The 27,529-nt window shown below is 36.5% G+C and overlaps 4 protein-coding genes and 2 pseudogenes across 4 annotated transcripts in view; 2 read left to right on the top strand and 4 right to left on the bottom strand.

Moving 5' to 3' along the window:
• The first annotated feature begins 1,340 nt into the window (after positions 1-1,340).
• Positions 1,341-3,104, top strand: LOC109155680 (UDP-glycosyltransferase TURAN-like). The gene is made up of 7 exons (XM_019303299.1): positions 1,341-1,404; positions 1,480-1,490; positions 2,064-2,138; positions 2,386-2,534; positions 2,615-2,704; positions 2,815-2,869; positions 3,042-3,104. The coding sequence occupies exons 1-7, from the start codon at positions 1,341-1,343 to the stop codon at positions 3,102-3,104; spliced, it is 507 nt and encodes a 168-aa protein (XP_019158844.1).
• A 4,440-nt stretch (positions 3,105-7,544) lies between these two features.
• LOC109155679 lies at positions 7,545-9,920 on the top strand (annotated as a pseudogene).
• A 199-nt stretch (positions 9,921-10,119) lies between these two features.
• LOC109155678 lies at positions 10,120-11,320 on the bottom strand (annotated as a pseudogene).
• A 1,621-nt stretch (positions 11,321-12,941) lies between these two features.
• Positions 12,942-15,259, bottom strand: LOC109155738 (indole-3-acetic acid-amido synthetase GH3.6-like). The gene is made up of 4 exons (XM_019303375.1): positions 14,894-15,259; positions 13,772-14,670; positions 13,109-13,688; positions 12,942-13,078 (listed from the first exon to the last, which is right to left on the bottom strand). The coding sequence occupies exons 1-4, from the start codon at positions 15,208-15,210 to the stop codon at positions 13,048-13,050; spliced, it is 1,827 nt and encodes a 608-aa protein (XP_019158920.1). The 5' UTR covers positions 15,211-15,259; the 3' UTR covers positions 12,942-13,047.
• Positions 15,260-23,166: 7,907 nt separating this feature from the next.
• LOC109155744 (calcium-binding protein PBP1-like) lies at positions 23,167-23,842 on the bottom strand. The gene has a single exon (XM_019303386.1). It carries the CDS (start codon positions 23,746-23,748, stop codon positions 23,377-23,379), a length of 372 nt encoding a protein of 123 aa, XP_019158931.1. The 5' UTR covers positions 23,749-23,842; the 3' UTR covers positions 23,167-23,376.
• A 2,824-nt stretch (positions 23,843-26,666) lies between these two features.
• Positions 26,667-27,529, bottom strand: part of LOC109155677 — a 36,676-nt gene continuing 35,813 nt past the window's right edge. The window contains exons 16-17 of the mRNA XM_019303298.1: positions 27,318-27,468; positions 26,667-27,242 (exon numbers count right to left, since the gene is read on the bottom strand). Coding sequence (XP_019158843.1) covers positions 26,925-27,242; positions 27,318-27,468 — 469 coding nt within the window. The 3' untranslated portion in view covers positions 26,667-26,924. The remainder of the gene's footprint in view (positions 27,243-27,317; positions 27,469-27,529) is intronic.

Here is a 27,529-nt window from a genome sequence, read left to right as displayed (position 1 = left end):
CAGTAGCAGCATGTAATGCAGGCAGCACTGTTACTCTACACAAGTTCTCCGCATCTTCCTTGATCCTAATGGTCTTCGGTCACGACGCACCTAATTCGGTAATTGCAATGCACCAAATTCACTAATTCCGTAACTGCAACCAGGTGATTCCAAAATTACAACCCTAGAATCACTTCCAACACCCCCCAACAAAGGAAAAAAAAAAAAAAAAACTCCCAATTGCACAAATTAGTGAGCTTGTCTGCATCTATTGACTTAACCTAATGTTGAGTGCCCCCTACACCCCCTGATTTCAGCCCGGACGGACCCAACCGCACCGGCGTTTCCGACTTCAACTAAAAACCAACAGAGTAAACAAAACAAGAACTAACCTGCCACATCCGACCGGTGCGTCGCCTGATGCCTTGCAGCAACCCTAGCCGCTATCCCGGAAGTAGCCTTGCCGAGACGACGCCTGTGTGCCTGGGACCCCGCAGTCACCCTGTGCAGCCCATACGACGGCGGAGTCGCAGGCAACAACGGCTGCGTCGACCTACCCCTCCCCTCCCGGCGGCCGCTACTTGATCGAGTCATCACGCCACTGGATAACGCAGGCTTCACCGGAGAGTGCACGGCAACACGAAAATTGACTCGTCGAGCTGGGAAGCCGGCTAACACAATGAAAGTAAAACGCAAACCTAAACCCCCTAAACGCGTACCTAACGAAATTACCCACTCGCCCCTATCTACCACATCAGTGCGCTATAGTGTAGGTGATTGGGTAATTGCAGTGCACCGGACTAGCGTGCACGTGCATCTTTGACCACTGATCAAACAAAGTGCACGACTGGAGATAGTGCACAAATGCACATGATAATGAAAATACACATTTGAACAGAGGTAGTGCACAAATGCACATGATAATGAAAATACACATCTGAACAGTTTCATATATATATATATATATATATATATATATATATATATATAGATTTTGGATCAGGTGAGGTACCTAATTAAAATGAGGTACGGTGAGGGTCGATCCTAGGCGTTGGTTTTTGAGATTGTGCGGATGTGATTAGAAGGCAGGTTCAAGCTTATAATTGGATGATTCGTTTATTAAGGGGGTATTAATGTAATTAGCAATGAGTCATTATTTGTGTTACCGTTTTTATATTGATGCGTTGATTCCTTTCCTTAATAGACTTTGTATTATTTTCTGTCTCTCCGGTTTCCTCGTGTTCGTCGACATTCAAGACTTCCGCAGGCGTTCCATCTTCTTGTCTCTCGAGCATCGGCGATAATCATCAGGCCGCATCTGTATAACTCTTGCTCGTCCGTCGGCTCTCTACAACTAACCCATGGACGGTGAATCATCTAGGCGTTCATTGCAGCGGCGTGGATCGTCCTCCGTTGTTGTTCAAGGTACGTTTTACTGATTGGACTCCTTCTCCATTGTTACATGATTCTGGGTTGAAGGGTGTTTCTGAATGTGGGTAGGTGATGCAAAGGTGTGTGTGTTCGATTGGGGTACGGGGGCGTGGGGGGAGGTGTGTATTTTGGGGTTGATTGGGTGGTTCTATGGTGCGTTTTGAGGGCTTCAAATCTCCTGCATGTCCCCTTTTTTTATTGGGTTTGTTGGGGCTGGTGGTTTGGGAAGAAGGTGGTGGTGAGTTGGCGGTGTAGATGGCGTGGGTGCCGGCGAGATGGGGGGTGTTCATGGGGTCAGATTCCGATTAGGGTTTTGTCTTCTTCTTCTTCTTTTTTTTTTGGAGAATTCTGGACGAGGTTTTTTTTTTTTTTTTTTTTTTTTTGGTATTTGAGGGTTTTCTTTCGGGTTTGTTAAACGGGGGTGGGTTCGTTCCTGTAGGATGTTATGGGTTTTGGCCGTCTGTGCGAGTGGGTTGAATGGTGTTTGCATGTTTAGGTTTTGGCTTGTGTGAGTACTTTATTTGTGCTATGGGGTTGAAAACAGTCTCATAATTTAGTTAGTTGTTATGTGCTATGGGGTTGAAGTATATGCGCATACGCTTCTGGACTGCTATGGGTGATTGCATTTGTTATTTGGTTTTTGCATTATTAAGCCATTGGTTCAGTTTCTGATGCTTTTCGGGTATCTCTGTGTCAAAATTCCTGCTCATGATGTATTCGTAGTGCAGGTGAGTTATGAGAATGTACTTTACAGCAGCCAAATCTATTCCAATTGTTCAATTCTGTAGATTTTCTACCATCCATTCAAACAATTTAATTCCTAAAAGATATGGAATCCTTTATATTCTATCGAACATTATTTCAGTGAGAGCTCTGTTGTTTTTTATTTTCAATTATTTAATAATAATATCACATATCTCTTTAATACTTTGATATATAATCATTAGTTTAATCTCACTGTTTCAACTTCTACAGAACTCACCATCTGTTCCTACATTGGTTGCTGTAAAATGGGTAAGCTGGATTAGACGTTCTGCATTCATTATAGATTGGCATAATTTTGGATACACACTCCTTGCACTGTCTCTTGGCAGGAATAGCCGATTTGTCACATTTTATCATTGGTAGCTAAGTCTTCTTTCATATATAATCTTCCCTGTATTTTTATGTATCAAAGTTATTTAAATCTTTAATTTGTGCCTAGGATTGAAAAGCATTATGGGAGGATGGCACATGGGTCCTTGTGTGTGACGATGGCAATGCAACATGAATTGGCTCAAAACTGGGGTATAAAGTAGGGGACAGGAATTCAAATTTATCTGTATTTAATGCTGATTATTCATATTTGCTGGTTATTGTGTTAATGCAAGATTTTTTATCCTCTATGGTTTTCAAAAAACTTAGTGCCACTGTTCTATATGATCAAACATGTATTTGCGCACTCCGTATAGTTATTTGGGTACTTTGGTTGTGTTAGATGTGAGCGTGAAATGAATGGAGTGTATGCGTTTACGTAATTCAACTCTAAATATTGCCGGGTGTAAGATAGTTTATGTATTGACATTTTTTTTTTTTGGGTTTTAATCTCGGGATTGTATGTGCATTTAGCTTTGATGCGTATGTATTTGCAGGAAATGCAGATGGTGAGAGTCCAGACATGGTTCAAGATAGTCTGTGCAGATGGTTCAAGATAGTTTGTCTAATGTTAGGTGAAAATCAAAAGTAGTACAGCTAAATTGCTTTTTAGTGCCTATACTTTTCATATTAGACTACGGACATATTATATTCGTCTATTAATTTCAATGCGGATTTTATTTATTTAGAAATAATAAATTTGGTGGGAATATCGTTTACGCACTTACTTTTTCATTTTTACTTGTGTTGAATAGGTTCTATTCATTTTTTTTTATTTTTTATTTTTGTTACAAAGTAAGGGGATGTCCACATATAGAATCTACGCCTACATTGAGGCTCGAACTTTAGACCTCCCACAAAAGAAACCAATCGAATACTAGTGGACCACAAGGTCCTTGGTATAGATCCTATTCATACTAACTACTAAACATGTATACGTCTTATGCACAGAGCCACAGACATTTAGGTATACATGCACCTGAAATGGCTACCCGCCTCTATATTATTGTAACACACACCACAATGCACACATATAACCAAATCTGCACACGCTGTATACGTTATAGACATGCTACCAAATGTATATAATTAGGGTTTCACACTCAATTGGGAGTTGATGCACCAAGGTGGCTCTTCACTTTAGTTTGTAATGTGGATATGTGTTCAGTATTCAGCACACAATTTCGGATCGCGCTCTCAAAACATTTTAGTCTTGCTCAGTGAAATGCACACTCTAGAATTTAAGCATGCACACACCCCATATATGTGATTCACTCCCACTGTTGTACTATGGATTGTGTGATTTTTGCACACGTCATATCACATGAACGCACACACGCCGATTTGTTCGCACACGCTGTAACACCCCAATGCACACACCTATACTAGCCTTTAGTCAGTATTAAAAAAAAAACAATCACAAAACAAACACAAATACACGACCACACCGTATAACAGTTTCACGCCAAGACCGCATTATAATAACTCGCATACACTGTTGCACATATATGCTCAAACCACCGTACATTACCACTCATGCGCATAAAAGAACCAACGAATAGTGCACTTACAAATTATTTCTTCTTTAAAAACAAATCAGGACTTCACGGACACCCATAATATCAATTTTGGTAGAAATATCAAAAATAAAAAATTTTCAAATCTCCCATCCCAGAAATTTGCACACGCTAGATCACATGCACGCACACACCATCTTAAAATAAATTGGAATAAGGGTCAAATAGGCCATTGAACTGCACACAATAATGCAATTAGGCCACTGAACCAAAAAAAACAACAATTAGGCCACTAAACTAAGCAATTTTATTCAATTATTCTAATTTACAGGTTTTGTAGGTTACTAACAGGTCACCCAAACAATTTAAAATATTTTTTAAAAAATTATTATTTAAAAATAATAAATTAAAAAAAAAAAAAACTCGTCTCTGCCGGAGACGAAGAGTTTCTTCGTCCATGGCCGGAGACAAGAAACTCGTCTCCGGCGGAGACGGTTAATGTTTTTTTTTTTTTTTTTTTTTAATTTTAATTTTAATTTATTATTTTTAAATAATAATTTTTTTAAAAATATTTTAAATTATTTGGGTGACCTGTTAGTAACCTACAAAACCTGTAAATTAGAATAATTGAATGAAATTGCTTAGTTTAGTGGCCTAATTGTTGTTTTTTTTAGTTCAGTGGCCTAATTGTATTATTGTGTGCAGTACGATGGCCTATTTGACCCTTATTCCAAATAAATTTTACATTGCTTCTGCATTCATAAATTAAGTTTTAGCATAATAAAAAAACGTAGATCATTCACGCACATGCTTATTATTAATTTTTGTTGTTTTCTTTTTTTAAAGAAACAATGCTCCCATCCCTAAGCTTTGCACACGCCGAAGTACATATTTGCACAACCACCGTAAGTTCATCTCCAGTGTCCCAAAAAAAAAAATACACGTACTACTCTTACAATCTTCTTCTTTAAAACCCACCCATATACATGAATTCACGCACACACATATAAACTATTTTCATAAAATTACAAAAAAAAAAAAAAACAAAACAAAAAAAAAAACAAAACTCATCTATACAATTTGCACACACCATACTACATACACACACACACCGTCGTACATAATCAACTAAAAATACCAGCTCTCAATACAAATTATTACTAATTGTTATCTTTAATATTCTACCTAATATTATGCTCAAGATTACAATTTAATACTAACCAAAAATATACTCAATACTAGAATTACTTTTTAATCCTTATATTTCAATAATGTCCTTAATTAGTTTAAAAGAATCTTTCAATCTCAACCATCCATTAGGAATGTGTTAATGGATGTGATGAGATCTCATAATTTCATTTTTAATAGGGACCTCATGGGAACCGCAGCCTATATATATATATATATATATATATATATATATATATATATATATATATATATATATATATATTGCAAAAGAAAAACCAGTAATTGCCTGAAGGGCATCCTTGGCAGCAATGGCGAACTGAGGAGTGGAAAAAAGAGCAAACCCCATGGGGTGTTCGCCTTTGAAGTTGACTTGAGATACTTCGTAACCCGGTAGCCACCTAAGAAGGTTCTGGAGTTCTCTCTCCTTCACGTCCTCCGGCAGCCCAGAGATGAAAATCGTACGCACCTAAAATCCAAAGAGTCAAAAACCTGCAAATATCGCGCCTATCTTTCGAGCAAGCATAAAAGCATCAAGTTTTTCGCTGTTACCTCGTCGGTGGGGGGACGATTAGGGTCATTAAGAGGTATTGGAGGAGCGTGCGGCGGCGGAGGAGGTGGCGCTGCATTCCGGTGCCGGCCATCTATCGGAAATCAACCGATCGATCCGCTTACAGTACACGGCAATAATGGCGCTAGACGACCCGAAGAAAACCCTAGAGAGATTGCGCGAATGAAAAAAAAATTGTGTAACGCTCTTATTCACATTTTAATCAAAATTTTATTTGAAGAAAATTAAATCTCTACTACATGATTTCTGTATGCAAACGACTTTTACAATAAATAAATAACAATATATCCATACTAATATAAAAATAGAGAGATATAAACATAGAAATCCATTTAAGCAACCACTTTTGAAAATTTTCCATTCAATCATTTATACATACAACACCAAAACACTTTCCTGCATGCCTATCTCCATTCTCCGTCTTTCCGCCAGAATCCTCAAACCAGCATACCTGCACACATTCAATAAATATCTACACATTTGAAAAAACGATAAGACAACATACATTAATATTTAAAGGAACTGTATGAGCTCCGATCCAGAAGGATTGGAGGGACGATGGAAATTCCGTTCCTTAGCTTGGGTTGTCGTAAAGGAACTGGCCGACGTTGGGTGTGAGGCCACAGGAATGCCGAGAGAAGAGAGATAAAGGCGTGGGCCGATGCCGCAGCTGCGGGCTGCCGAGAGCGCCGGCAGAGAGCAGGACCATCGCCGCTTTCCCTCACCATAGCGTGGTGGAACAGTCCCAATGGTCACAGATAAAAGTAAATATAAATATATATATATATATATATATATATATATATATATATATATATATATATATATATATATATAGAGAGAGAGAGAGAGAGAGAGAGAGAGAGAGAGTTACAGTTATCAAGAAACTGAATGAACCCAGCTAATCTTTTGGGGAGCATGCAGAATCAGTTATCTCATATCTGTTAGTTTTCGGGTAAAATAAGTTATAACGAACTGTTACGGACAACAATTGCTATATATATAAAGAAGAATTTCATCCACACGACGCTATCTGAACTCCCAGAATTTCATCTACTGATAAATTTCTTTGGCTCCCAAGTCCTAAAGGATCTTTCTGCAGGTTATACTTATTACAATATTAAGATAGTATTTATTAGTGATGTGGGTAGTTTTCATAGTCGGAGACTCGGAGGCACCGCCGGTTGTCCACTGGCGGCTACATTGTCGGAGAGATATAAAGTTCTGGTTCTTGAAAGAGGCGGCGTTCCGTTTGGGGATCGAAATGCGATGAGGCCTTGGGTTCACTCGGGCTTCCAGCAACCCATCTCTTACCGCCGATTGCCAGCTCTTGAGCTCCGGCCGAAACACGATGGCCCTCCCCACCCACTCGTATGACTGGTTCACCAGACTAAGTTCCCAGTTAATCCCGGAGTTTCATACATAGAATTCCTGGTCTGCACTGCTGTAGAAACCGTACCGGCGTTTATGGCGCTGCTTCCGCCGAGAACACGGCCGCGTGCGTTAGGGACTCCATCCTCGGAGATTAAAGGCTGAGCAGGGGAATCAAAGGTGGCGAGAAACCCCTCTTGGGATCCCCAAATGGAACGCCGCCTCTTTCAAGAACCAGAACTTTATATCTCTCCGACAATGTCTCCGATAAGGGTTTCTTTTTCTTTTTTTTTTTTTCTGTACATTTTATATATTAAACTAATTTTTTTTTCTTTTTTTTAATACATGCAGGCATGGATTTAATTGACGACCCTCTCCACACTACTCCCATTAACAGCCTATTTTATACAGGAGTGGAAATTGGTAGCGTAAAGCTGTATCAAAATAGGGCTAAAGATACATACTATATTATTAAAAAGATTAGGATAAGGGGCCAAGAGAATATTTTTGAAGATAATATTGAATTGGAGATCTTACAGAGTATTAAACATATATGCGGGTTCGGTAATGCCAGGATTTTAGAGCCATGTATGCGGCCCATCCATCCCTCTGTTATCCGAGCAAACAAGTCTGAAGGGGGGCTCAAATACTGGAGCCCCGAATATCTCCGGGCCGCAACTCGCAAGTGTGGGTTGGATCAAAACTATTCATTCGCGTCGGATGTGTGGGGTCTTGGACTAACCGTGTGGGAGCTATTCGTGGGCACATATCCCCTTCAATGTGATGGTCGGGATTTGGAAGGGACGCTGAGAACCGTAGATGATTTTGTACCTGTCATTCCACATGACTCACAGCACATTAATCATTTCGTCAATTGCTGTCTCCAGAGAAACCCCGATCAAAGAAGTTCGGTGACGAGGTTGTTGTGTCACCGTTTCATAACCAGGATCGGGGTTTAGAGTAATAGTAATATTGGTAATAGTAATATTTTTTATTTTTTTGATAATGACAGACATTCATTGTTTGAGAATCATATCATATTAATGTAATATTGAAAACATTTTAGTTTTTTTTTTTTTTTTAATATTCTCATTTTTAGTTTTTTTTTTTTTTTTAATATTCTCATTTTTAGTATTTAATTTAATTATCATGATGGGGTAAATGAGTATTTATTTAATTTAAAAGTACTTTTAGCCTGCATTGAATCCCTCCCGCCAGAGTACACGACCCTTTCTTCGCCATTTCCACCAGCGCCGCCGCCATGGTGCCGCTCCCGCCTCAGAGACCCCCTGCCTGCATTTCAGCTACTAGTACAGGAAAGCGTCGGCGGCGATTGCCAAAGAGAAGCGGCGGTTCTTGGTCGAAGGTCGTGGTGGTTTCCGGCGGCCTGAATCAGATCGTGGATGCGGTTGTCATTGCCAGAATTCTCGAAGCTGCGCTTGTGGTTCCTGTTCTTCAAGTCAACCGCATATGGAGAGATGAAAGGTAAAATCATATCAATCCAGTTAGTTGAAATAACAAACATTTTAGATGTTTTCTGACTAAAGAATACTGAAATTGAAATGGCAGTGAATTCTCAGAGATTTTCGATGTCCAAAATTTCAAGAAGATCTTGAAAGCTGATGTTAGGATTGTGTCATCCTTACCATCCTCACATTTAGTGTCCAAGCAGACAATTGAGAATCAGATTCCATTTCATGTTTCGCCTATTTGGATTCGAGCCAGGTTCTTCAGACAAGTAAGAGGAGAAACGTAACTGCTTTTCTTGTTCTTAGCTTCTTTCTGAACATGGACGACTAATCTGTAGTGTACTGTGTGGTTTGTGAAAGGGTTGGAGTCTAAACTCTCCAAGAATCTTCCACCTCATCTGCAGAAGCTTCGGTGTAAGGTAGCCTTTCACGATGCGCTGAGATTTGCAGGTCCAATTCAGGATCTTAGCAATAGGATTGCTAGAAGAATGTGGGTTGAAGGGCCATATATTGCCATCCATCTCCGGCTGGTTTAGTCACGGGGTATGACAGGATCATCAGCAAGGAAAGGGAGTCTCACCCCGAGTTCCTAACTGGCAAGTTGAACATTACAAATGCTCAGAGAAGACTTGCAGGGTTGTGCCCTCTAAATGCCTCAGAAATGGCAAGGTAAAAACCTGCTGGCCTAGTGGCCTGCCATTTGGTTTCTTGAAATGCTTAAAGTTTAAACCACACAATGCACGAGTCTATGTCGCGGGAGGAGAGCCATTCGGTGGGAAACTGGCGCTGCAGGCTCTGCAGGAAGAGTTCCCGAACCTGATGAGTAAACACACATTGGCGCGAGAGGATGAGCTCACACCCTACTTGACCAAAGCTTCTGTGTTGGCAGCAATCGACTACATTGTGTCCCTGAACAGCGACGTGTTTGTTACCTCCCATGGAGGGAACATGGCCCGAGCCCTGGAGGTATGTTGAAGAATCTCACTATCAGTTTAACCGTTTAGGTTCTTACCGCTTTTGCCCTCTTTTGGCAGGGACACCGAGCATATTTAGGACATAGGAAGTATATAAAGCCGAACAAGCGCATGATGTTTCCATACTTGGATTATGCATTCCTCTCAGACACAGAATTCAGTAGCATGATGAGGAAACTTCATAAGAAATGTCAGGGGCAACCTCAGCCCAGGACTAATAAGAGGGATAGAGATGTATTGGCATATCCTGTGCCTGAGTGCATGTGTAAATAGCATAAAAGATGTAAATCTATCAACTCATCAGCTTGTTGAGTCTGTGATTTTTGTAAAGCAAATGAAATAGAGTTGTTGCATTTTTAAAAAGAGTATTTGGAATACAGTGCAACATAGCACAGTTACTGATGAAAACGCATTCGAGTAGGGGTCTCTAACAATGACAAAAATTCCCTACAACATACAGGCATGGCCTTTCAGATTTGAGTCATTCAAAGATGTGAGAAAGCTAGCAAGCAAATCTGAAGAGACAACTGGACTTCTTCATTTTCAGCCTTGGACTTCTTCTTTTTCTTTTTACCTTCGGTAGCTGGTTGAACTTCCTCTCCCTCATCCTTACTCTTCTTTTTCTTCTTTTTTATCTTTCCATCCTCAGCGTCAGTTCCATTCAGAACATGTGCATTTTCTGCTCCTCTTCTGCTTTTCGCTCCTTCCGTTTCTTCTTTTTTGGTTCTTCAGATGCATCACCATTTGTATGAGCAAGTTTATCTTCTTCCATGGGTTCACCATCCTCCACAGCTTTGGATTTCTTTTTCTTGCTCTTCTTTGTGGAAGCTTGGCTGGGTGCTGTATCCAAATCCATAGACTCATCTGCATGTCCAGTAGCAGTAAGAACAGTGATACATATATTAATAGATTGATTGACACCAGTATAAGAGAGACTTTCTATTGCCTTCTCTAATAGACAACTACCACCTAGGTTGTGTATTTTCTTGAAATTCAGCAAAAATAGAAATGAGGAAGTAACGTTTTTGTTGTTACCAGTTCAGTCTTTCTTCTCTATATTCACAATACTCAGCATATTGAGGGTGTAAAATTTGCATGACATACCTTTACTTTGGAAATTTTCTATAGCAGCTTTCATCACATCTATGTTTTTACGCGGTGCAACACCCTTATCATAAAAGTCAAGTCGCTCCTCAACTTGTTCACGGAGTTTCGATCTCTCCAAAGGATGTAGTATTGTTATCTGTGCAAAAACAAATAACTAAATAAGTTAGATCCAATAAATAAGTTGGAGCAGAAGGATTAAGTTCGATCTGGTTTAAATATTTAATAGTTGTTTACAATATAAATGCTAAGGAACCATGACTAACCTAAGAAACAGTCTAGGCGTGAAGCAATAGAGCACTTGTTTGCAAGATAACGAGCCATTCGCCCTTTGTTTTTGGCAGAAGCACGACCAATGAAAGAAGAATGAAAAATAAGACCATATATACTTGGGTGTGTTTCCTTTGGTCTTCAAGGCCCTGAATCAGCAATAATGCATGACTAAAATGGTTAAACAAGATTTATTTAGCTAACATAGCAGGAATGCGAACTAAAAAGAATACACAATAACAAGCGTACAGTTTAACCGTACCATTTAGGTTCTTTCAACTTTTGCCCTCTTTTGGCAGGGACACCGTGCATATTTAGGACATAGGAAGTATATAAAGCCGAACAAGCGCATGATGTTTCCCTACTTGGATTATGCATTCATCTCACATAACATTTCATTTTCACACTCATTTTTCATGTTTTCTTGAATTCCCTAATTTGTTTCGAGATGATTTTTACTCCATGTTTATGTGGAATGTACTCCTTATTTGTTCGGAGTGAAAATCTTGTAAGTAGTTGCATTTTATTGCATTTGACTTCTCTTTTCCACATTCACACCAAGCCTTTTCATAAAGATGTTCCAATTCTGATTATATTTGCAACTTGCTCCAATTCCTCTTTCCCATACATTATCACTGATTGCCTGCAAATTAAATTATATATGTTATACCATTCTCAACTACTTCCCAATAATTCTTTACGACTTTATTAGGTTATTGAAGCCTGTTATTGGAGCTGATATGATGGCCATGGAAATTAAACATCTATAAGTTTCTTGCCAGTCTGATCTATGGCTGCAAATCATGTTAGAGTGAGCTGCTTCACCTAAATCGTTCTGGGGATGTCATTTCACTACCCATTAGTCTAAATTTGGTGTTGAATAATATAATGAAGAAAAATGGATCAAATTATTGTACTTGAAGAAGATCAGAGAGCAAGAGAGTATAGATTGTGGGTGTATGGGAGACCAAGTTCGTCTCGATCTATAATTGCGACTCATCAAATGGAATGACGTAGGTGGATGAATCTTGAAAATCATATCATATCAGATCAATAAAATATATATGCATTTGTCACACTGATCTGATGATATGACTATTGAACTTAAAAGGATCGGAGAAAGAGTGCACTCAAACGCTACCTAAGTCTTCCTGCAATAATATAATGCCTCACCTAACATTTCCTTTTTTTTTTTTCAATAAAAAGAATAATCCCAAGAATTAGGAAATTAATTAAGACTTTATCTGTTTAAATATTGTAAGATTTGGTTACGGCATAAGGCTTATTTTTATCTTATCCTGCTAGGATATAGAGTATAACATATATTATGTTAAGTCTAAAATAAGTGTAAATAAACTTGTATAGTGTCAAGTGAGAATTATATTATAGACATAACATTATATTACTCAATTATTGATAATAGAATTCAATTGTTTTTCCTTATATGTTTGTATAATTGTGTTGAATAATTGCAAGTCAACTATAAAAGTACTCTCAAAGGTGGTTAGTTGTACCAAGTAATATGACTCAAATATTATCTTAGTATCAAAGATATCATGGTTTGTACGCACACGAAATGGATGACTTCAATCTATCATTTTCTTGCACACAGAAAATTAGTGTGATAACCTTCAAATCACAGCTACAATTATAAAGATGGAAATAGTCCACCTTTTTTTTAAAATAACAAGTTATTAATGTTGACATTTGTCATTCAAGGAAACATTAGGGAATTAAGAAGAAGAACAAAAAATTAAAAAGACCAGAATAGATAACACATACCATGCCAATGACCATCTCTGTAGAGCCCCAGGCGGTAGTTCAGTAAGTTAAAAAAGTAATTATGAACAGATACCACATTGTAATGTTTGGTTCCTTCGGAAGAAATCTTAAGAATTTAGAGGTAAATCTAAATATGATCGTGGAACCATTAATTACTTTTATGATGAATATGTTTATTGGATAAGGACATACAAGGCTACAAGAGCTAGAATAATAGGATGCAGAAAGACAAATTGTAGAAGACAAAACATTAGGATTTAACATCCATGATAAGTGACAACATTAATGGTCCGTAAAGTCTCCAGGCCATTTTATTTGGTGTTCCAATGCTTATGACCGGGAGCCCATTTGGGAGGTTTAGGACTGAAATAATTTGACATAACTCGCGAGTCAAGAAGCTCCACGATCGGAGCGTGCGTCACACAGCGCGGCGCTTTGTACTGATTAATCGACGACCCGCCGTTGGCGATGGCGTAGTCCATCATCTTATCGAACGTGCCGCTCTCCACTATCCTGATTTCCAGCGGCCCGATGGACTTGTCGGAGACGCGGCACTGGCGGTAAACGCTGTTTAGTGATTCTTCGACGGCGAGGCAGCAGTCCTCGAAAATGTAGGGAGGAATTGGGTTTTCCGACGACTGGGTGATTTCCCAGTAGAGGACGTAGTTTCCGGGGATGGTGGACGTGTTTGCATGGCTGGTGTACTCTATTAAGGACGCATCAAACGGCAGAAGAATGTTCGACGCATTCTTGACAGCGTTATGTAGCTCTACCTCGTCCGTTTTGTCGGAATCTATGCTGAGCGCCACGTTCTTCCGACACACGAAGTTAAATTGCGGCGCGTTGTTCTTGAATCCGGCAACCCGGAGAATGTCACCAACACGATAACGATACAACCCTGGAAATTAAACCCAACAACGTTAATACTACTTCAATTCAATCTTCACATAAATCAGAAAAAAAAAAAACCATAGGATTTACCAGCGTAAGTGGTGACGACGAGCTCATATTCTTGCCCGAGTTTAACATCTACAAGATCCACAAGTTCAACCGGGTTGGATTCGGGCACTCCGAGTTCGCGAGAAACGGGCAAGAACTCGAAATACGCCATGGTAGGGATGATGGTATAAGCAACCTCGCTGGGCTTGGAAAGAGGGTTAAGGTTTACAGCGAAATAACACTCGGAAGAAGCATACATGGTACAGACGAGGGGAAGATCATTGCCAAAATAATTGAGAGTAGGAATGTACTGAGACATGGCACCTGTCACTATAACTTCAATGTACTTGGTATTACGCCATATCCTCGGAATAATACCTTTCCACGACTTTTTGCCGCATTCTTTTTCAATGAACTCAGCGAGCTCCGGGTTAGGTTTCACGATTCTCGCCACGGCTTCCCTGACAGAAGGGTCTGTAATTCTGGGATTCAACGTTCCGGTCCGGATATCATGGCAGAGAAGACGCCAGTGCTTTTCCAGGAAATGAATGGCGCGGATGAAGGCGGAGGCGAAGATGGCGCCGACGCAAAGAACTTGGTCGCCATACCAGAGGCCGCAGAGCATCTGTGAGTACATGCTTTGGAATGAATCGGTGCAGAGAATGGTTTCGTTGGGGCTGGTGTAATCCGTGTAGGGATCATATGGCCTTTCTTTGAAATAGGAGCTTTTGTGATAGCTGGTTAGAACTGGGCGTGCCAGAAGACCGCCTGGAGTTCTGGCTTCTTCTTTTACAAACAGGAAATACATGGCTTTCCCCTTGTGCAAATCCGGCACAAATTGGTTCATCACCGGCATTAACAGGCTGTAAAGTAGCGTCTTTCTTTCTAGTTCTTCTTCTATCGTCGGCATCAGCTTCCTCTCTCCCCGCGAAGTTCCAGAGCTTTAGTAATATTTAAATCATTTAACAAAAAAAGAAAAAAACAAAAGTTAATTTCTTGCTAAGTTTCATCACCGCCTGATCTGACAAAGAAAACATGCAGTCACTACTCAACGGTGTGCTGGGTAAACCCTAATTCCGACAGCCTAAACTATCCGTAGTTAACTGGCTCAAATAAAAAAAAAAAGTCGAAATTAAATGTAAAAGATACCAAGTTAATTATTACCTTGTCAAGAACTCAGAAATGGGTTGGGAACAAATGATGGAGGAAGGTTCACCATTAGCAACACGATCAATATCAGGCTTGACATCCTCGTACGTCACGACGGGGATGAGCTTCTTGAACGTTTCTCCGTCAGTGCGTCCGTTAAGGCCATGCCGGAGCAAGTATTCAACGCCGGCATTCCGAGAAAGTATGGCGTCGAGAACCCTTTCTTGAACTTGGCCAGCGTTAGTAGTAACGTCTTCTATGAACTGGAGAATCCTGTTGTTGCTTTCCTCCAGATTTCTTTCATCCGACGAGCTTTCTAAAGCCTCAGGCATGGCGTCAATACAGAATTGGAGAAGAAGAAGATGAATAGTAGATGGCAAAAACTGTCATGCATGGTGAAAAGGGAGACCAAGAAAGGTATATATATAGAGGGATTGCAATCAAACAGTGGAGAATTGGGAGGGCAAATGTGTCACTTCAAGTCTCGGCAAACTGTATAGAACATTTGACTTTTCTACTTGACAGCCACGTCATCACAGAGATGTTCTTAAAACCGGGAAACTGGCTGGGTCTTAACCGCATGAAGACAAATTGTGGAGGAAGGAGACAGGGAGGAAACGTGATTGGACGGACAGCTTGCGGTAAACTCGCGGTAAAGTACACTGGGTACATGGCTGCATGTAGTGCGGATGCAGCGTGAATTACCGGCAAGCCCATGCACTGCTGCTTATCCTTCAAGCAATTCCAATTTATTACTCATTATTATTATTTTTATGGGAAAAAAAAATTAGGCAAAAAGTTGGAATTTTTGCTTTTATTTCAAGGGTAAAATCTTCTCTCGACCGACACCCATGTAGCAAATCTTCCATGATCTTCACACCATAAATGTGACAAACAGATGTATTTGCAAAATTTACAGTTTTCGTTTATAAAATACATACTGAAAATAAAATTAATTTTTTTATGTGTTATATAAAGATTCGTGAAACAATCTCATAAATAAGGATATGTGAGACCGTCTTACAGGAAAATCATTAAAAAGAAAAAAATATATATGATACCACATTTGTTTTTCAGATTTAGAATAAATTATTAATTAATGGTATTACCATCTACCCACGTAAGATAAGAAGTAATGTGTCCTTTACGCCACCAGAAGTTGTTTAATTCTAAATATTGCGCTGTTATCTCAATACCTTTTTATGGAGGCCATTTGCGTAGGTGAGTAAACGAATGATTCTTAGAAAATTTTATGTCGAAAACGAAATATATATATGCGATCGTTACGTTGTGGAAATACTTTTTCGAGATTCATTTAATTTGAGAGTAAATATATCGTAATCAACGAAAGAAGATGTCGGGAATTATTATTGTTTAGTGCACTTTCCTTTTCTGTATTTTGTCCTCGTACCCACGCTTGAGGTATTACACATTTATGGGAAAGATCAGAGATTATATGTTGATTGTAAATCATTAGTGTGCTGCCTAATTGCTAATTACACCTCCACAGCTAAGAAAGAACGGTGAATTGTATTCATGGCGGATTGGCAATTTTTTTTCTTTTAAGAATGCATCGAATCAATAGTTGCGATCATGATTCAATTTCAAAATTGAATCGATAGTTCAAGAGTAGTCTAAAAGACCTGCAATTAAATCTTAACTATAATAAAGCTATATGATTTGGGAAGTAATTAATGTTACAATTAATGTCACAACATCCTTTATTATTTTTTTTTTTAAAAAAGCACAACATTTGAAAAATAAAATAGCTATATATTATATAATCATATAAAAAATGTACTTTTGAAAAATAAAATAACTATATATTATATAATCATATAAAAAATGTGTTCAATTAGTGTTTAAATTTACTCATACAAAATTTGAAATTTGCTTTCCAAATGTAATTATCTTAGTTATTATTTGTATTGTGAAAATTATAATATAAATGAAATACAATTAAGAATAAATCAATGTAATTATGTAAATTCTCTCTATTATAAGTTTATTTGAATATGCACATAATTAGAGATTATGTTAATCATACAAAATTTTAATTTTAATTTTAATTTTCATTTTAATTTTAATTGTAATTTTGTATTCTATAAAAATAATAAATACTTGACCAATGGAAGCTCAAAAATATTATTATATTAAATAATTTAAAATATTTTAGTTTTTTTTATTTTTTATTTATATTTATAATAACATAATGTTTTCCCGTGCATCGCGCGGGTGAATTACTAGTTTTATAAAAGGTTCAAGTTATGATGCGTTTCTTTTTTTGAATGTTTAAACAAATGTTATAAGTTTATAAGCTTTTGATTATATGTTGTAATTTGGGCAAGCTGACTCCATTCTAAGCTGTAAAATTTGGCAGGCTTCCAGTATAGGATTCATAGGAACAAGTTGGCTAGTTGATTCAGTGTAGACCGTTATCACTCTTACTAAAAAAGTAAAAGTTAAGGAAAATTAAATAGTTAATTGGTTTTTTATTTAATCTAAAATATCTTTTGTATTATATTAGGAGAGTTATATGTATGTATGTATATGTTGCTTCCTAGAGTTGTCAAAACATAGAGGGGATTAGGGGAAACATTATTGGGGCAAGTCAATATGGCGGCAAAAGTAGGTGGCAACCCACTATGTCTTGTGCATAGAATTAGACCATTTCGTTAACGACTTTTTGGATGACTAATAATTTAATGATTAAATAATAAAGTGATCATAGAAGTCATGTTTGCATAATAAGCTTTTTCTTTTAATCTGTTTATGAAATAAGAATTATAATATAAATTCCAAAGCTAGTGTTTGGGTGATAAATTTTATTGAAAAAAGTTGAATGTGACTTATATATTATATTACGAAAAGATATTAATTCAAGTGGGAAGGATTATGAAAAGATGGTGAATTTTCTTTTTATTTTTTCTAGTCAAAAGAGAGAACCCCTAAAAGAGGTATCATGTATATACGCGCAAAAAAAAAAAAAAAAAAAAAAAAAAAAGGAAAAAAAAAAGGATATACGCAACACGGGAGTGTGGGTACGGTAACGTGAATCATGGGCCAATACCCACACAGATAGCTTAGTTAGTTCATGGTGGTCAATTATATATGGACAATGACACTGGCAGTAGTAACGTGACAGTTTCACCGCAATAGGGGCAACTCCAACCGGATAGAGGGTTGTGGGGGGTAACATGAATCATGAGTCACTCACTACCTATACAGATAGCTTATTAGTTGTTTTATGGTGGCAAATTGTAGATAATGGCACAAGATTAAGCTCTGACAGTAGCAATGTGTCGAGTTCCATTGCGACAAGGCCAGGGCAACTCTGATCTAACCAAGTTGGTCGGACAATTGGTTACTATCTTGTGGGACCAAGATGTTGGGAACAATCGTCACCAAGTTGGCTAAGATGGTCAGACAGTTGACTTGATAATCATGAAGTTTACCTCCCCATGAGAGCTGTCTATCCCGCCACTTGATGCACTATCTCTATTTAAGTGACCTGCCATGCAACTTGGCCTCCCGGCCACCCGGATTACTATCAGCATCATATCAACATTATGTATGTATACCCTATCACACACGTTGATGAAAGTAATCTCTAATGTTGGATGATAGATAGCTACATATACTCAAATAACATTTCCATTATCACCCAACATGAGCACGCACTATAACCTTATTAGACAATGACAACATCATCGATCTTAAAGAATGAAGCCATCACACGTACGTGCGAAGCTGGGGTTAGCCCTTGGCAAGAAATGTATCAGTATCAATAATTGTAATGACTGAATATCTCTTTTTCATTTAGGCCATGTTTGGTAAATGGCTGTTAGCTACTTGAGTTAAAGGGTATGACCAATTGATAACATTAGTTGATTGTAGAAAAGTGTTTTATAAATTAGCTGATAGCTGTTTGGTATAATTTTTATTTTCAAAAACCTAATTAAAAAGTTGTTTTGAACAATTTTTTGAATATATTTGAATGTGAATATGCAGTGATCGAAGAGGGCAGTCCACATAACAGAGCTGAGGGTCCACTTCCAACTTCTCCGGCGGTTGTCTCCTCCGATGTCGACGTTGTTGCTTTTTGTTTGCCCACTAAACCTCGTCACTGCTCCACTACTACATCCTTTTCCTACTTCTTCATTCTATAAACTCATCAATACAAATTAAATACGCACTAGACCCCATCCATCCCCTTCAAAAACAATAATCTATGTTATATATATGTATGTATTCCTCGTATTAATATTATTTTCTTTAAAAATTAAACCTCGTCAACAGTCTCCAAAACATGAAATCTTGAGTTTTATTGTTGAAACTTCAAGAATCAAAACTTAAATGCACCTCAGATCCAGGACCACAAGACATAATGAATGGTAGGGCAACCTTTCCAGCACACAGTAATTGATCGTAGTTTCTTTCTTTCTTTCTTCTTATCACAAAATATTGATATTTTAATGCTCACCAATTAAAATCAACTAAATTTGTAGTGGGGTGCGCTAGTTATAGATAAATCTGAGCCAGTCATCAGTTATGTATAATCTAAAATATTTTACAAAATAATTTTTATATAAATACTTTATTGTGATCTTATGCAAACTAAAATTAAAGTAATACAGCCCACCATGAAGTTTATCTGCAAAATTATAAGAAGCATTCCCACTCTCAGCAGACTGACAACCATACAGCTTAGGGAAAAAAAAAACAAAAAACAAAAAAAAAACAAAAAACAAAAAACAAAAACAAAAACTGCAGTGGGAGGAGAGAAAGGGGGGATGCGCGAATCCCAAGTACTAAACAAAATTATCCCTAGAACTGGGAACATTACTTCATTCTTGCTGGTTGTCTATGAATTGGATGTCAGTTGACCATTTTGCTTTGTTGTTAGTGTAAATTGATATATTATATTATATGGTTTGGATGTTTAATTTTCAGATGTGCTAAAGTGAGGACGAATGGGTTCTTTGTGCTTGGTGAGAATGTGAAGTACATCATGCAAAAAGCAACCTAAGCTCAGCCTAGAAACTCGCTCCAATACACTTCAATCCATGACGTCTGGTCAACCCATATAAATTTTATTTTTTTTTGAGTAATTAGTGAAATGAAGATGTGTATTGTATAAATTTCGTTTTATGACTATAGTCGGCAAAGGATTATAATAAATTAAATCCATTTAGGTTGTTCATAGCTGATAAACTCAAATTAAGAAAATTAATAGATTACTTCTACTAAGAGACGAACTTGTACTCTTGTAACTACCAAGTCAATAGATGGACTAACTTGATTGGGATCCCTCGGGACTTAGCGTAATGATTCATCGCCTGACTTGATGTCACAACGGAAGGCGACTGTGTAGGACTTTGAATCCCACTGAAAACATGAATGGGAAAAAGGTTCAAAATAATGAAAGGTGTACTGTGGACTATTGGATCTCTTATGCATGCATAAAGACTCGATCGGGTCTAACCGGTGGACTGATGCGGGACCCGTGATTTATTTTTATAGTGATTCTAGGGCGTGGTCCTATAGACTTAAGATTAGTTCAGTCAAACTAGAATAGTATAATAAAAAATTACTCACTAATTGTTACAAACCGTTTTAATATGTTTGATCATCACCTTATCCTCTGTCCATCGTAATTAATTAAGTTACATAAAGCTAAGAGTTTGCATTAGTGAAGCCATTAGCTATTAAAGCTAATGATGGATCCATATGACTAACAATATAAATAGTAACTAATAAGTATAAATTACTAAAAGAAACACAACATAAGGCCAAAGTGTAGTAGTACGTGTAGTGTAGTGTAGTGTGGGCCTGTTCTGAAATTGCTTATTATTTCAAGTTCATGAATATCAAATGTCTGATCTGAACTTATGATCCATCCATCACTAAAGTAACCAAAGAAATAGACTACTCGTATATCATGTCATGTGTTCATTACAAAATCATCATGCAGTATGCCTAACACCATTATCATTATTATTATTATTATTATTCAGGTGTTCTCTTTTTCACTTGTCTTTTATTTAACATCAATTTAAATAAAAGATATGAATCGTTACTTATGGTTACATACGAATCAGGTTTGCATAGATAAGATAGTGGCGCACTATAATCAATCATTATTTTATTTCTGACTTACAAGCTAAATCTTCAGAGTCTACTAACAAGGGCAGGGGAAGAATAAATTTGAGTTTGTTTTTATTTGTTAACATTATGAGTATTATTATACTTAAATTTGTGAAATTATGTATTTATTTTTCTTTCTCTTATATTAAAAAATAAAAGTTTATGTTAAGTACGGAGTAATAAATATAAAGATTTAAAACAAAAAAAAAAAAAAAAAAAAATCAAAAGTAACTTGACTTAATATATATGGGTGTAGGTGTACAGTGGAAACTTTTTGCCCATCATTTCTTGCACCTCCTCTGCCAAACAATGAACTTTAACATCTACGTCAATGAACTTTTCTGTATTCACCTTTTACCTTTGTGACACGTAGTCTGCATGGGCAATATATATATCTGTGTTTTGTTGTCTGACCCAGTTTTGTGTGGGAATAATTATTTAATCAATAAATTGCCAATAAGGTAGCTTTTTTTTTTTTTTTTTTTTTTTTTTTTTTTTTTTTTTTTTTTAAAGACGTGCTATATCAATAATTACGCTGTTAGCTTGATATCCTCCATTCACCAATCAATATTTTACACTCCCTTCCATATATTATTCACCGGATATTTATATCTCTTAAAAACATTTCAATCTTTACTCCCAATAACCAGTATATGGCAGAGGAAAATGAAACTCTTAGTATATACCATAATATGATTGGAGTTTATCGATTTCTTTTAACAAAAAAATGTCTCAATTGTATGTATTTTGCTTTTTGATGATTCAATTAATATTTTTTAAATTTAGTGACCCAATTAAACAAAAGCAAGTAGTTTAATGGGTTATTTGATATTTTTTTTTTTGAGAAAATCACTGTTATGAAAGAATTTGATACATGCTCATACAAATATTATTTGTACTCTAAATATTAAGATTTGCCATCAATCGGATGCAAATTATGCTGTGACCCGGGTCTAGAACAACGTCGTTTTACTTTAAAACGCCGTTTGAATTTAGAAAAGAAAAAAATTATTTCCTTCCTTGCCATTAACTTGCCATTTGTTTTCAGAATTCGTTCTTCTATATTCACAATTTTAGATCTCAATATACAAAATTACAGAACTCAATATTAATAATTGCAGAACTCTATATTCACAATTTTTGGACTCTATATTCACAATTTCGTAACTCTATATTCATAATTTCATAATTCTATATTCACAATTACATAACTCTATATTCATGATTTCATAATTCTATATTCACAGTAACAGAACTCTATATTCAACAGTATGACACAATTTTTGAATCTATATTCATAATTTTTGAACTCTATATTCACAAAAAAATATATAATTTGCTAAAAAAACGATATCACTAACGACACCGTTATTCCAAACACACAAAATTGTGTCGTTTTGGACCTGAATTGTAAGATGAACCCGGGTACATGGCATAACAATTGTCAATCGGACAAGTTATAGTCTTCTCCAACTCTTCTTACTCTCTTAGTGCCCAATCTATATATTCCCATTTCACGGCCTGTTAGAATGGGCTCTGTATCCATGTTCCTTTTGGGCCCACAACTTTCAATCTGCCTTTCAGTACTTTAAATTTATAGATATTGGGCCAGTGCTATAGTCTCATAAAAATATGATTATAAAAATAAAATAAGACTGACTATCATCATAATTGTAATAACTTTATCGTTTAAAAAAAATGAATTTCTTTTTTCTCTACAAATATAAAATTTTTATGATGGAAAAAGTTATTAATAATAATACATTTTAACACATTTAATACTTTTTAATTTATAAATATTTTTTAATGTCAAACGTGTTTCTATTGTTTGAAAGAATCGTAGAAGATAAGGTAAAAGACTGAAAGTACTGTTTTCCATTTTTTTATTATTTTATTTGGTTGTATCCAGATTAATTTCCAATTTCTATAGTTGTATTTGCCGACATATTTTTTTTATGTTTCATTCTTTTAATATATTTTTCTGTGCTCGCCATTCGCCAACTAGATAGCCGAGAAGCAGGGGCATCAACACAAGACTGAGATCAGCCGTCATATTTTATTAGGAAACCTCCGAACCATATTCACAAGACAAAATATTAAGGTTCATGAATCATAAATTCATAATCCCAACAAAATTTTTAAAAAAAATGGAAATTAAAAATTGTACATAAATGATGGGTTGATTAACGATGTCAGTATTCGGGCAAGAAATTCAAATACCCAATTCTTATAGTACAGTAATTCATTCATTCCTTCGGAATTGCAAAACCCAGTGGAGAATTGAATGGATAAAAGAAGAAGAAGAAGGAAAAAACATGTTTTGATGACAGAAAGAAGCAAATTAAAGTTCCTTAATTGCTACGAAACCAAGAATCAGCAGTGTTGAGATCTTGTTGCAGAAGTCTTTCAAGCAAGGCTTCAGACTCGTGCATCAACTCAGGGCTCAATCTGAACATGAGCACACAGAACTCCATCTGATCCAGAGCTCCATCGCCGTCCATGTCCCCTTCTCTCACCATGCTCCGAAGCTCATCATCTCTCAAATCTTGCAGCCCTAAAAGCGCAGAGTTCTTCTTCAAGCTCTCAAACGTTATCACCTCTTTCTCCCTGTCCATCAGCAGCCGGAACCCATTACACAGCTCTCTGATCAGCCCTTCGCCGCCCAGTTTATCAGCCATCACCGGCAGCATATCTTGGAACTCATTTCTTCTCGTATCCGCCATTTTCTTGAATGGTTGGGTTGTGGATTGGGTTTTTAGCAATGGGTTTCTCTCAAAGGACAATCTTGGGTTGAATTGCTGGCAGAAAGATGCATTATTAATAGGAGGGAGATAGGGGAGTGTTCCCGGAAGGAGGGAAGACAAATTGGTATCGATCTGAACCGTTGATTATATATCCTCTTTTAAATCAACGGTGGAGATTGCCCTGCATGAGTGGATGACAACAAAGGTTAAACAGGGGAGTAAAGAGGTGGTCGGCTTTGGTACAAACCACAATGCAATTGCCAATCGTTTTCTAAGAAGATGCAGTGGCAGGCTGTCAGTTTGGTGGGTATATTTTGGTCATTTTTTGTGTGTGATGTATAATGTATTATGTATATCCATTTTTCTATTATTCTATGTCTCTGAGATTGGTTCTACGTTATGCTAGTATGAATATAATAATAATATACTCGGTATTAAAAATTTATTGTTGTTTTGTTAAAGAACAGTGCAGGTTTGGGTTCAATGGTTGCATGGGTAGAGGTAGGCAAGGATTAGATATTAGGATCCATTCACATGATGGGATTGACTATTGTTGTCTTCTAAGGGGACTTGAGGTGGGAACTAGGAAGCCCTATGGGAGATTCTGCCATACTTTGGCATCCACACTTGTGGTTTAAATAAATCGCAATTTGTAGTTGATAAGATATTCTAAAATAAATCACAAGTTTTCTTGTGACAAAAAGATTCTGCCTTTAGGATAAATTTCACCCTGCAACCAGTTGATCGAGTTGTCATGCAGGCTGTGAGATGAGTTCCAAGAGAATAACAATATGGGTAATTTGATGTCATATTTTAGGTAAATGTTTACCATATTTGTATCGGGAAGTCCAACCAATTTGTAATTAATCAATAGATTTTAGGATTTGGGTAATTTGATTTCATGAAGATGAGTGTTGTTGGAATTTGAGTGAAGCTAGGATTGATGTAGGGCTTAAGAAAAATTGTCTGAAAAGAACAAAAGCAAAAGTACAAGAGAGGAAGGTACGTGAGAATATATGAGAGGATATTAATGATGCCATTGCTGAGCTAAACGTTGATAATGTAATATATGAGAAGGTGGTCTGTATATGACTGTATCAAAGCTTTTGACTCTTTCAAAGAAAGTGATCTGAGGATAATAATGTCAAACACATGCACAGTACTATTCTATCACTGGCGTGCTGGGACAATTGTTAATAGAAATTAACCCCACTAGAAAAAATAAATCAGGAAATTAAAATACATTATATTGTTTATCTTATTTGGCTTATTTACATTCCTAAAAGAAACAATAATGGTTAATTTACTGCTTCAAGGTACATTCCTAAAAGTATATTTAAAAATAATTTTGAATTATAAGAAAAGAAAGTATAATAATGGGAATAACATTGTTGTATAAATGTCTCATGCACATTGTAATTTATATCGGGGACTATGGTCCACATAGTATTATGGACCCTGGATTAAAACGATGTCATTTTGATTTTTAAATTTTAATGGATTCGGTAGTTCTTTCGTTTCTCATGTTTCTACACATCTATTAATATATTCCAGGTACAGAATTTCATAAAACAAGATATAAAAATTCACAACACAAGGCACATACACATACACATGTTATATATTTACTTATTTTCAAATATGATTTATGTAGATAATTTATGTTCTATAGGCACAAAATTTTACAATACAATACATAAATTCATAACATTAAAAAAAACACAATATGTTGTGTGTTACACGAGTACTAATTTGTTTTAGGTATAGAATAATACTTAAAGTACATAATTTTGTAACACAAGACACAAAAACTCACAACACAATACATGAAAACTAACAACACAAGATACTTATTACTTCTCCTAACTACATCATACATACAAATGACAGCCCAAACCATAAAAACATAAATTCATAAAAATAATTACATTTTAGTTACATACAAGATAAACTCAAAGCAAAAAAAAAGGCAATTTAATTTGATTGGTGATGATAAAGATTGGGTCTCAAGTCCCTACATGATCAGTGATGAAGATAGGCCAACTTTCCAAAGGTTGGGCACCACCGGCATAAGAAAGATAAGCATATTGAGAAGAAATGAAACTTCATAGAAGATTCTGAGAGTCTTTTTCTCATCTCTGATCTTTTCCACCCACTTGGAATTTTCTTTTTCGCACTCATCACAAGTTTCTTGAATCACTTTTCCCGACCAATTCATTTTTGTCATGCATACATTTTATCATCATAATTAGACTAATAAGTATGTGGTAATATGTGGTTCGACTGTTACTTATGCCTACAGCAGCAAATGAAGTCTTTTATTAAGTCTTTTATTAATTGTGATAATTATATATTTAGGACTATAAATATCATATATGTATTTATAACTCTAACAATTTACAAAATTATCATTGTAACTCCCAACACACTCAACGAACTCAATTTGAGTTCAAACAATGGAGACAAATATATATTGTCATTCTGCTATACTTTACTATGCGTTAGCACTTGTCATCTTCTAGTAACATATGAGACATACAGAATATACTTGATACTCGACTTAGTAACTTGTTTATTTTATGGGTTTTATCAGGTTTGTACATAATGAGAAGGAAAAATAGCACTTTTTCTTCCTGAGTTATATGTTTATAGTACTTTTTTTCCTTGAGTTATTCATATATCCACATTTGCCGCCCCATCGGTTATGTTAATAGTGAAGGAAAACACATAATCACTATTCGATGGTATGTACAATTTCCCAGTGGATGTGAGCATGTCTTTGACAATTGGATGGACAGATGGACAACAGCAGCCTCCAATAATTCATCTTCCACACCGCCACCTATCAGGATTTCTGTCCAAAAATGTGTTTGACATTGTGAATATGAACAGAGGAATTATGAATTTCTTGGTTTAGTTATAAAAAGAGGTCAGAACCAAAACTTTAATGTGTTCACATTCTTATAAATCTTAAATCTTGTGGGCGTTCAGTATTGAACATTGACCACTTGCGGCTATACAAAAAATTTAACATTCTACATGGATTATGTACGAGGAAGAAGTCATATAAAGAATTAAATGAATAAAACAGTGACTCCTCTGTGTTTCTCAGTAGACTGAAAAACTACTAAACTAGCATTGTACAAAATCTTCCCTTATCTACCTTCTTGAGCTGTAATTGTCATTTGGTTGTTGGAGTATGGCTTACTAGAGGAAGCAGATGACGAAGTGCCAGATGTCATGCGCGCCCTTGCGACGAAAGCTGGTTGATTGGCTCTCGGGATACTCATACTATCGCTCCCGAGCATAATGAGTACGTTAGACATGCTAGGGCGAACGCCTGGATCTTCTTGTACACACAACAACCCGACATTTATACACTTGAAGACTTCGGTTTCATGGTTTGGTTCAAGTGGAAGGAGTGGCTGGTCTACTAAATCCTTCGTTCTTTCTTCGCTCCACAATCTCCATGCCTGAAATTTATAGCATATAGTCATATTGTTAAGGTTGGAATGACAATTATAGCATAGCAAAGTTATGTCACTCACATAGCCTAATAGGTTTGAAGATTCATCAAGATGATAAAACCCGCTATTTTTCTTGCCACTGATGATCTCCAGGACAACTACTCCAAAACTAAATACGTCTGATTTTGTTGAGAATAGTCCATCTAATGCGTATTCTGGTGACATATAACCACTGTGTATTACAGAACAATTGATGCATATTAGGAGACTAATCACATACATAAGAATGCTGG

The sequence above is a fragment of the Ipomoea nil genome, unplaced genomic scaffold (assembly GCF_001879475.1).
Source record: "Ipomoea nil cultivar Tokyo-kokei standard unplaced genomic scaffold, Asagao_1.1 scaffold2704, whole genome shotgun sequence".
Classification (NCBI taxonomy): domain Eukaryota; kingdom Viridiplantae; phylum Streptophyta; class Magnoliopsida; order Solanales; family Convolvulaceae; genus Ipomoea; species Ipomoea nil.
Note: the sequence above shows the minus strand (reverse complement) of the source record. Positions and strands in the feature narration are given on the sequence as shown.

Bases quoted from the DNA above. Each gene is read 5' to 3' on its own strand.
- LOC109155680 (XM_019303299.1), top strand. From the start codon at position 1,341: ATGGACGGTGAATCATCTAGGCGTTCATTGCAGCGGCGTGGATCGTCC. The intron at 2,139-2,385 runs GTGAGTTATGAG...CAACTTCTACAG, and splicing joins ATGATGTATTCGTAGTGCAG to AACTCACCATCTGTTCCTAC. The intron at 2,535-2,614 runs GTAGCTAAGTCT...ATTTGTGCCTAG, and splicing joins TTTGTCACATTTTATCATTG to GATTGAAAAGCATTATGGGA.
- LOC109155738 (XM_019303375.1), bottom strand. From the start codon at position 15,210: ATGCCTGAGGCTTTAGAAAGCTCGTCGGATGAAAGAAATCTGGAGGAA. The intron at 13,689-13,771 runs GTAAATCCTATG...TTTAATTTCCAG, and splicing joins CGTCGTCACCACTTACGCTG to GGTTGTATCGTTATCGTGTT. The intron at 13,079-13,108 runs CAAATAAAATGG...GACTTTACGGAC, and splicing joins GGTCATAAGCATTGGAACAC to CATTAATGTTGTCACTTATC.
- LOC109155744 (XM_019303386.1), bottom strand. From the start codon at position 23,748: ATGGCGGATACGAGAAGAAATGAGTTCCAAGATATGCTGCCGGTGATG.